The sequence below is a fragment of the Dermacentor andersoni genome, chromosome 6, assembly GCF_023375885.2.
Source record: "Dermacentor andersoni chromosome 6, qqDerAnde1_hic_scaffold, whole genome shotgun sequence".
In the NCBI taxonomy this organism is placed as follows: domain Eukaryota; kingdom Metazoa; phylum Arthropoda; class Arachnida; order Ixodida; family Ixodidae; genus Dermacentor; species Dermacentor andersoni.
In genome coordinates, this window is record NC_092819.1 from 18670589 (window position 1) to 18681639 (window position 11051).

At 45.6% G+C, this 11051-nt stretch overlaps 1 protein-coding gene across 1 annotated transcript; it reads right to left on the minus strand.

Moving 5' to 3' along the window:
- Positions 1 to 8017: 8017 nt before the first annotated feature.
- LOC140218921 (uncharacterized) lies at positions 8018 to 8953 on the minus strand. Its single transcript, XM_072288615.1, has one exon. The coding sequence runs from the start codon at positions 8894 to 8896 to the stop codon at positions 8018 to 8020; it is 879 nt and encodes a 292-aa protein (XP_072144716.1). The 5' UTR covers positions 8897 to 8953.
- Between the last annotated feature and the right edge of the window lie 2098 nt (positions 8954 to 11051).

An 11051-nucleotide genomic window follows, 5' to 3' on the forward strand; every position in this document is an offset into this window, starting at 1 on the left:
TGTCAAGTGAGAAATCTTGTATCGGATGCTTATTGATCGTGATGGTATAACCCCTATGCCGGTGGAGTTGGTCTCAGCGGAAGAGCCGTCCGTGTATATGTGGGCTTGGTCAAAGTAAAAGAAGTGCAAACAATCCGGACTTGCTAGCTTCAAGGTCAAGGTAGGCAGGTCAGTCTTCTTTCTTATTCCTGGAACGAACAGGCGCTCTTCAGGTTGTAGTGAACACCACAATGCTGGCGGTGAACGTGCCGAGGGTGTGAAACCCGACGGTAGGGAGGCACGACGAGTGCTGACTACGCTGGAGAATGACGCCTGTGGTTGTCGTCCTGGCAGGCAGGCAAGAGAGCTTGACTGCATCCGTGAAACGCGACGAATACGGGCCCTAAGCGTGTCGGTGGTAATGTAAGTCGTAATCGGATGGTCTTGAGCCATTATAACTGTTCCTGCTGTTGAGGTCTCCGCGGAAGGCCGAGGCAAACGCGTAGTGTCTGTGCCTGAACGCCTTGAAGTTCTCGAAGATGTGACTTGCATGTTTTAGCAAGCATGGGAGAGATATAGTGTAGGAATCCGATAAAAAGTGCTCGGTACAACTGTAGCATGGAGTCCGCTGACGATCCCCATGTTTTGCTGTCGATGAAATTGAAGACGTGGACAACAGACGTGTGCTTCTTCTTCAAGTGGGCAACCTGACCGCTCCATGCAGGACAGGAGGGGTCTCGGTCAACAATGACACCCAACAAACCGACGATTTATCTTGTAGGAGATAGGCAGACCATTGACGCATATTGGACAACCAGACATCACTTTTCGTGTAAAAGCGACGGACGCACACTTTTCTGTCGCAATGGTCAAGCCTCTTAATCTTTTCCTCCCATCTTCCCTTCCTTCAGTGCAGGATAGCCAACCGGGCTCAGCCCTGGTTCTCACTGCCTTTACCAGTCTCTCTCTCTCTCTCTCTCACTCTCTCTCTAGGCGGTACTCTCTGTATTTGTTCGCTCCTGTTTCCAAATAATAATAAAAAGGTATCACAATTGGTTATATGAGATTTACATCGCCGTAAAGTAAGCTGAACTTATGCAGCATCGATCAGTCAAGCCCAGGCTTCCAAAAGTTATCGCGTAATGAAATATTGCTCATAAGCGTAGTTTTGCACACCAAACTGACTTAGAGAGCGAGTGCTTCGCTGAATTCAACAGCATGGAATGAAACACTTTTTCTCATCATGTTACTGATAGGATAACGCAGTATATGATGGACAAATTTTGAAAGCTAGTTTCTTTCTGTATTTTAGCGCGAAAGAAAAAAAAACAAAGCAAGAAACGAAGGAAGGCGCAATAATGGATCATTCTACAAGCGCTTGCGAGTGAGTGAGTGAGTGAGTGAGTGAGTGAGTGAGTGAGTGAGTGAGTGAGTGAGTGAGTGAGTGAGTGAGTGAGTGAGTGAGTGAGTGAGTGAGTGAGTGAGTGAGTGAGTGAGTGAGTGAGTGAGTGAGTGACAACTTTATTAATCGAAGGGGTGAGGGGTAAGGGAGGATAAGCTACGTAGGCTGGCAAGCTGAGCTTCGCGATGACGTCTTCAGCTCGTACCAGGACCCGCGTCTGGATGTCTCAGTCGGTGCTGGAGAGAAGGGCATCCCATTGTTGCTCGCTGGGGGGTGGCGAGGCGAGATCGGTAGGCGGGGGGGGTCTTTCGGACTGCCGCTTGCAAAGCTTTCATCATCAACAGCAGTGGCATATAAACACGATTCTCTGATAACGATGAATGCGAGTTAGCTGGTTCCATACAGCAACCGACGTGCCATTTATTCGCACGACAGCTGAATACTTCCCCGATTGGCAACCCTCAGTGATCTACATCAATGTTTTTTTATCAGAGCGGTATCCGTGAAAAAAAAGTTTAGTTTCCCAGCTTCGTGTAACCAGAGGTGCAACTGAAACTCGGCGGTGTGCAGTGTGGGTACGGTGCAGCCAAACGAACCTTAATACCCAGAATTCCTATACAACCTCTTGTTCTGCCTTCTTTTTTTTTCTGTCTGCACCTAGAAATAGTTTTCTTTAAACTTCGTAAAACACGCAACTGCAGACAGCCGACAAATTCAGAATTTCTCCACATTGTGAAGGAAATATTCAAAACAACTCAAATTTTCTTGCGAAATACAACACTCCGAACCAGGTCCCCTTCCCCGAATTTTATTTAAATTACGCTCTGAAAAGGCAAGACGAACAGAGAGAAAAAACAGGAAAAGAAATAAAAAAGTCGCAGTTTCGCCCGAAAGGCGAAGCATCGATTGCGATAGCAAATTAGTAGACAGCTATATCAAGTAAGGATAGTAGCGTCATCGGCCATATAAACTTGGAAACATTTGCTTACCATCTAAATTAACAAGCATGGTGTCAGCGCGCAGAAGCAAACATGAACACCTCACACTCGATGACCGCGGACATTCGCTCTCAAAACGCTGGTGTGAGCAAGCGCGGCAGCAGCACCGAGCGAAGTGACCTTCGTGGTTTCTATCGTTTCAACGCAACCGAGCGGTGGGAACACAGCGTGCACATAGGTATAATCCGTCTGCATATTGCTTTCAAAATACGGCGCGCGCACCGCGCTACGTACGCAGTTGCTGGTGGCGTAGAAGCTGCCCCCCACCCACCTCCATCCGGCGCTGCCTCCGCGCTTACCTCCTTGTCGAGCGCGAGATCGAGCCGCGATCGTCAGTTCCCCTCAAGCCCGTTAGCGAAATACGCAGTTGCTTCCGGAGCACAACGCCGTACCCCTCTCTTCCTCCCATACCTCACGGCATTTCGCGCGACGGAAGACTGCGCGTTTGCACTACGCTTTCCTCCTTCGCGCGCGCCAGATTGAGCCGCGATCGTGGATTTCCCTCAGGTTCCTACACTCGTCCATACAGCATACGACGCGCGGAGACGGTGTCATCGCCCCTGGACTTTATACGGAACATCATATAGTGTCCATATAGTTGCTATCGCAATAACAAGAAAAACGAGACCTCCGTGGTAGCTTTGCGGCTGCTTTGTGTACTGCTGCTAAGCCCGACGTTGCGGGATCAAATCCCGTCCGCGGCGGCCGCATTTCGGTGGGGGCGAAATGCAAACCTCAGTGATCCTATACAACCTCTTGTTACGCCTTCTTTCTTTTTCCTTCCCATGCATTGGGTGCACGTTAAAGATCTCCTAGTGATAAATATTAATCTGGGGTCCGCCACTAGGGCGTGCCTTATAATAAGATCGTGATTTTGGCACGTAAAACTCTAGCATTTTTTTAACGCGAAACACGCAAGATACTTGACGAAGGGGTCGATGTAGACCTAATGTAGAGCCAGCGTGAGGCCAGTATAGCCCTGAATTGAAAATACATTGGCTCAGCCCACCTGTACAGCTTATGGACTAACTGTAACTTGCGACACGAACAGTTAGTATACATAATTACAGATACAGCCAAATTATAGTTCGGCTTACCTAAAGCATAACGAACGCCCGGATATTGGTTTTCCTTGCGAATCCAATCGTCATAAAACGAATTGCTCGGGACACAGGAAAAACCTGCAAATAACATGTCATTTTCCCAACGTCAACGGGATAACAAACACAATATGCAGCGCACTGACACGGCAGTACAGAAGCCCTTCCGGATTTAGCGTCCTGCACTCAATGATAACAGAAAAGAAAAGCAAGAGCTCTCAAGGGAGCGAGAGAACAAGCGACGGAGGACAACAGCGTGTCGCGCCTGATTTACCCATCAGCTGTCAGCTACAACCGCTATTTTCCTGAGGCCGCCGCGAGGCATTCAACGGCTGCGGATGCCTGGAGCAAGGGGCTGGGATCTTCCCGCATTATTTTTGCTTGACGACCATGCGGGCCTCGCCATTGCAAATGCACCCTCTTGCAGAGGCGGGTATACAGTTATGGCATGTCTCCTCCGTATAAGGTCATCGTTCATCGCTTTTCTTTTCCGTGCGCGTTATTGATGGCCCTATAAACGCATTGACGAAGGCGCCTTTACTGCTATGCTGCGCAATCCCAGCTCCCGTGTCCCGTGTTGTTGTACACAGCGTGCATAGCACACCGACACCGACGCCAAAACGTTTTCCGCAAGGGAAATATATTACACAGCGCAAAACACACCTACAGCGCCGGGGAAAAAATGAAATTGAACGCCCATGGGCTTTTCTCGCATTCTCTCCAGTTGGCTCTCCTTTTCTATATCTATTGGCTTAACATTTGACATAGTACTTTATTTCACCTTTCCATAGGCACATGAAGACGCGCCGTCTCCGCGTTCCTCACAACGAAGGCACTTTCTGAGAGCCGCGCGTACGTCAGGAGTTGGCGATAGTTTCTGCAAAGTATCGAACCATTGCGCGGTAAAAAACTAGTTAAACTTTTAAACGAATGCTCGTGTGCCCCTTCTTTCGATGGAACCCCGCTTCCTACCGGAGAATCAATGTCATACGCATGAACGTCTCTACTTGAGGCGGGCTGCCTGAGAGCCACCGATTATGGCACCTGACTTCGGCAAGTCGTCCAACGCAGAATGAGTAAAACGGTCCACTGGAAGGGCGTCCCGCAGCAAGAAACAACGTTAGCTAAAATAAGAAAGAAAAAGAAACGAGGTGCGGGACTTGAGACGTGCTCTATCGGCTTCGGTAAGGGAGGAGGCAGCAAGGAAGGCTTCTTGCTTGCGGACGCTACATGCAGCAAAGAGAGAGAGAGAGAGAGACAGTGTACATCTTGGCAGTGAAACCCGCCTCCTTGCAGCATGGTGACACGACATTTCAATTCGTCCAATCCCTTTATAAATTAACCAATTCGAGAATTTATTGAAATAGAATGCCCCTTAATTGACGGCGCTTAGTACTTCCAGTGTGTAAACAAACGTGACGGCGTAATGTACCTTCAATTTATGTGTAGGTACATGTGTTGGGCGGCGTGTTTATGTCGGCTGCGTGTTTGCATGTTCACAGCACCTCATCACCTCTATCTTCCACTCTTGACGTTCCAGTTCTTGTCTCTATATTTATGCCGTTCCATCGGCCAGTTCCGTTTCTCATGTGGCCGGTCGACGAGGCAGCACAACGTTTTTTTTATTTATGAATACTGCGATCTTGTACACAAGATCATAGCAGGTGGGAAACATTGTGTTAAGATACAGAATTACAGACACAAAGAAAACAAAATTGCACATAGAATTTCAACAAGAGAATACAGCGACAAGGTCAATTAACAACAATCAATTCAAATGCTCTTGAAATGAATGTAATGATGTCTGTCTGACATCATCCGTGAGGTTATTCCAATCACTGATGGTCCTTGGAAAAAAGGAATATTTAAAACAATTAACTCGCGGATTTAATGGTGTTATAGAAAGAGAATGGCGATTTCTAGTTTGGTACCCCGAGGAATAGGTAAGGATATTGGAGGTGTCAACTTTGAGATTATTATTAATTAATTGATAGAAAAACTTTAAGCGACATATGCGATTTCTGTTAGGAATAGAGGGTAAACCGCTTTTTTTTGAGGAGGTCACTGACTGATGCTCGCCCGTAAGTGTTATATATAAACCTTACTCCTTTCTTTTGGATTCTTTCAAGTTTATTTATGTTTACCTTTGTAAAAGGGTCCCAGATAATTACTGCATATTCTAAGATTGGTCTAATAATAGTGTTGTAGGCAAGGAGGCGTGTAGCAGGGGTCGCTAGCTTAAGCGAGCGTCGTAAGAAAAAAAGCTTTCGGAGAGCGGTTGCTGAAACATAGTCGACATGCCTGGTCCAAGAAAGGTTATCAGAGATCCATAGACCTAGATACTTATATTCTGTGACTTCATGAAGAAAATTATTATTAGCAGTGTAGTAATATAGAAGAGGGATATTTTTAAGTGTTATCCTCATAAATACGGTTTTTTCAAAGTTAATTGACATTTGCCACTTCTAACACCAAGAAACTATTTTTGCAAAATCATTATTCAGCCTAATTTGATCATCAGTCGAACTTATTTTCTCATACAGCACGCAGTCGTCCGCATATAACTTAACACGTACTGACAGGTTTTTAACAATATCATTATTAACATTAAAAACAGTAGGGGGCCGAGGACGGATCCCTGGGGAACACCAGAATCGACAGGAACGTAATTGGAGCAAGTTCTATGCAGTTCGACAAACTGACGGCGATCAGATAGGTACGATTGTATCCATGTTAATATCTGTTTATTATTTATAATAAAACTGAGTTTGTGAAGTAGTTTCTTGTGCGAAACCTTATCGAAAGCTTTTCGAAAGTCCATAAAGATAACATCAGTTTGTTTTCCTTCGTTGATTGCTGTCGCAAAATCATGGATTGTTTCGACCAGTTGAGTGCATGTGGAATACCCTCGCCTGAACCCGTGTTGAACAGCTGCCAGTACATTATGCTCGTCGAGGAAATTAGTTAGATGCTTATGAATGATGTGTTCCAATAATTTGCACGTTGTCGAAGTTAATGAAATAGGGCGATAATTTTCAATACACGTCTTCTCTCCACTTTTATGCAAAGGCTTAATTCTAGCAGTTTTCCAATCACACGGTAGAACACCTTCTTTTAATGATCGAGTGAATAGGACGCACAAATACTTTGAACACCACTCTGCATACTGTTTAAGGAAGGCATTCGGTATATCATCTGGTCCAGGTGATTTCTTAATATCCAGTTTTAATAATAGATTAAAAACACCCTCTTCAGAAATTATAACATCAGGCATGGAAGGAAGGGACATGCTAAATAAAGGGTGGGAGACGCCCGTCATCTTTCGTGAAAACTTTCTTAAAGGTGTTATTAAATGCTGCTGAAACCTGGACATTGTCACTTACATGTTGTCCATTTATAATGAATGCATCGGTAGAACGAGAAACTGGTGCAATTGACCGCCAAAACTTTTCAGGTGCAGTTTTTATAAAATCCGGAAGTTGTTTATTGTAGTATTTTTCTTTATCTTTCAGAATGCACTGTTTTAATTTCTCTGAAACTTCATGAATTTTTGCCTCTAAAAAGGCTGAGCTTGGTGTTTTTATTCTTTTCTTTAATCGCTTTAGCTTGCGCTGCAATTGCAAAGTTTCTCGCGTAATCCAAGGATTGTGATTGTCTGACTTCTTGCATATCACTGGTACAAAACGCTGAATGCAGTCACGAACAATGTTTTTGAAAACAAGCCACAGGTCATCCACGCTACAAGTGCTGTGCAGAAAATTATAATAATGAAGATCTAAGATATCAATAATCGATTCATTGTCAGCACGGGCAAAATTCGGAAAGTGTCGGATATCACCCCTTCGGTCCAATAATATGTCTTCTATTACCAAGATTACGGCTTGATGATCAGAAATACCGGCCACTACATTACATGAAAGGTTTTCTTTGATATTGCCTCGTACCAAGAATAAATCCAATATTGATGAAGAATCTTGTTGGATTCTAGTAGGGTTCTTCACAATTTGTAAGAGATCGAAATGAAACATGATATCAAGCAGAGCATCTCCTACAGCGTGGGGAGATTGAACAGAAAAAGTATCCCAGTTTATGTTTGGCAAGTTAAAATCTCCAGCTAACATTAACTTATCGTCTGGTTTCGTGTAGCAATAAAGATATTTCTTAACTTCATCTAAGACAGCTACAGAGGAACCGGGAGGCCTATAAATAGCACCAAGGATATATCGGAAATTGTTAGCATATACTTTACAAAAGACAGCTTCAACTGTAGCAACATCAGGCAGTTTTAAAATCTGAAATGTGCTTTTGAACAGTATAGCCACTCCGCCACCTCTTCTGTAGCGGTCTTTCCGAAAGACTTTATAGTTTCTTGGCACAAACTCGGAATCAAATATTTCTTCATCTAACCATGTTTCTGTTAGCACAGCTATGTCCGGATTATGCGTTAACAGCATACCTTCCAGATGGGAGACTTTGTTCACAACGCTACGACAATTAATACTAATTATTGTTAATGTCCTCCTATTTTCCTTTTGTGGTCATTTCTTTCTTTCAGAAATTTTGTAGCGAGCATTGTTCGCTGAGTCCCAAGCAAACATCGTACCATCCACACACAGCTTGTTAAAAAAAAGCTTGACCTTAGCTCCGTTCGATCTCTCTTCCGCTGAGCTTTCCCACAACTTCTTTCTAATATTTCGAACGGCGAAAGAAAAGCCTTCCGTGATCGAAAATTCTGTTCCCTTGAGCTTATAGCAAGCTTTTAGGACGGAACCCTTTTCGCGGTAGTCTAAAAACTTAATGATTACTGGGCGACCATTCTTGCTCTTTCTTCCAAGCCTGTGGCATCTCTCTATGCCTTTAACAGTAACATCTAGTTTTTCTTGGAACAGCCTCTCGTTCACCTTCGTGATAAGAGATTCAGCAGTTTCATCGCTCTCTTCTTTTATTCCGAAAATAATCAAGTTATTCCTCCGGCTCCTGTTTTCTAGTTCATCAACCTTGTCTTGCAGGTATGTCACTTTATCTTCCAGCTCAGTCGTTGTTGATTTTAACTCGCAAATTCGCTCTTTTAGTTCATTCAAGGACGCCATCTGAACCTCTAACAACTTCATCTTTTCGTTCAGTCCTGCGATATCTGCTTCAATCTTTCCTTGATTTGTCAAAATGTTGTTGATGGAAGCTGTCATATTACTCTGGCCCGAAAGAATCATCTCCAACATTTCCTTATCAGTAGGACCTGGATTTGACTCGATGTCGCCACAGTTCAAAAGGCTCTTCCTAAATGAACACACATCCGAAAGTAAATTTCTTATACTAAGTGGGCAAGGCAGCAGCAGTAGGAAACGGTCATCACTGCGATAACATTTGGCATGTAAGTATGCACTAACCTGCACGACAAAGCAGAATGGGTTGACCATTGTGTCCGATGTGCTGCTGCCGAGCCCACTGATTCCGAACGCCAGGCTGCTGCTTCTTATACCCGCTGGTGGAAGCCTATGATGCGACGTCACTGATGCCGGCGCAGACGTAGTAGCCACAATGAGTGGCTGGAAGATGTTGTCTACGGGGCAATCAATGTCTCGTGCAGATACGTCGATGACCAGGCGCTGCATGGCAATTCCTTCTTCTGCGCAGGTACGCGGTGCTTGCATTTGTAGCAAGGAAGCTAGAACCTGCACGACAAAGCAGAATGGGTTGACCATTGTGTCCGATGTGCTGCTGCCGAGCCCACTCGGAGCCCACTCGTTCCCTCTCGAAGCGCAGACACAGCACAGGTTAGAATGAACTCATACCGCAGGAGCGCATGCACTCCAAGCGTGCGCACTTTCTGCGCTTTCTTTCCCACGCAATGACGCAGCGGGCATTGACAGCCCTCTCTTTTGACGCGCCCATGCTGCCGCGTGGTGAGTGTGAAATGCTATTCCAAAGCTTACAAAATAAATGTTTTTCGCATGCGTGCTTACGGCACCTGGTATTTATTTACTCGGAATCCATCATAGTCTGCAGAGAACGTTCACGTCTCAACCCTGCATTTTGCAGTGACGCTGGCTTATCGGACGTCCGACGACGTGTCTCAAATATATTACAAGACCGCGATAAACCGGCACGATTCTATATAGTGAATCCGTTTGTGTGCCTAAACGAAGGCTTCCGAAATTAAAAAAGGAAATGATTGCCACGCTAAAACAGGTTGACCGATACCCCCACTCTTACGATCTCCCCGCTGGTTATTCTTCTGTATGGCGAAATATTGAATCCATATGATGATCACCATGCGCTATGTTTCTCTTAATTTACGGAAGGTGGCGAGAAAATGTACCATGATTTTTTTCTTTTCTTAATGGTGTGCTCCATCATGGAAGTTCACTGCACAGCGCTCAGAAAGGCCCTAACATCGAAGTAGCTTTATATTTATCACGCGTTCATTGTCTTGCTTTTTGACAGTGACCGTTTACCAACGATCTGTCACTATTGTTGAGTTTTCGCCCGGCGCAAGATGCGGAAACTGCATACGAAAATACATGAATGCTGTCGCGGTTTCCGTAGCTAAAGCGTTTTGTCCAATCAGATAGTGCGCGCGAAGCAAATGCCTTTGCACATTCTAGAATGCAGGCGAGCTCGAGTGATTATTCTGGAACTGTGATTCATGTATAAATAGCGGACGCACTTCCCCCGTTGAGATCAGATTTCGACGACCGACGAGTGTGCTCTCCGCTATCGTGGTGCTTTGGATGTCACTCAATTGTTTCTTTCTGCGCAGAAGTTCGCCAAATCAAGAGTTATGGTAAAATCGGGTGGTCAATCCGGTGCTCCGAATCTAATTGCAAGACGCTCCAGATCCGGAGCAGTGATAGAGACAGAAGTGAGGGCAGTGGGGACCTTTAGCGATGCCCGATTGAATGCCGCCGCATCACGCAACATTTGAGCACTACGGCGAGTGAGAGCGCAAGCCTGACAAAAAAACGGTAGGCTACGAAAGCGACCGCTACAGTGGCTGTTGCTTGCAAGACAGCTATGCGCCGTATTATAGAGCGAACAAATCAAACGCGGACAAAGAAGAAAGACGAACGCAGCCCTCGTGTCCGTCTCTCTTCTTTGTCTGTGTTTGATTTGTTCGCGCTGTAAGTAATAATGCAGATGTACCGAGTCGCCCAGCGAACTACCCTATACTACAGTTATACGCCAGCACTTTCTGCACTGCGATAAGATGCCGCACTGCTTGCCTCTCGACTCAAAAGAACTAAAGGTGCCGCTAACAAAGGCAAACGTCACCGCATGGCCATCATCGACGAGAGGCACACGAAACACGACAACAACAATTAGGAAACTGCATAAACGGCCGAGGCGCCACCGGCAAAAGCGCGCTGACGGAAGCTGCATAGCTTTCGCGCGAGCGGAAACCGAGCGGATCTCGAATTTGCTCCGGCGTCGTAGGTGGGAGCCTTTCTGGACGCTCCAAGTCGGATTCCAGCTATCCGAAAGAAGCAACCGAATATAGTCGGAGCCCCCTTTTTCGATCACCCGACCAGGATAACCGCACCTGGAGCGCTCCGATACGACCACCCGAAGATG

Excerpts from the sequence above, each read along its gene's own strand:
- LOC140218921 (XM_072288615.1), bottom strand. The coding sequence starts at position 8,896 with ATGGTCAACCCATTCTGCTTTGTCGTGCAGGTTAGTGCATACTTACAT.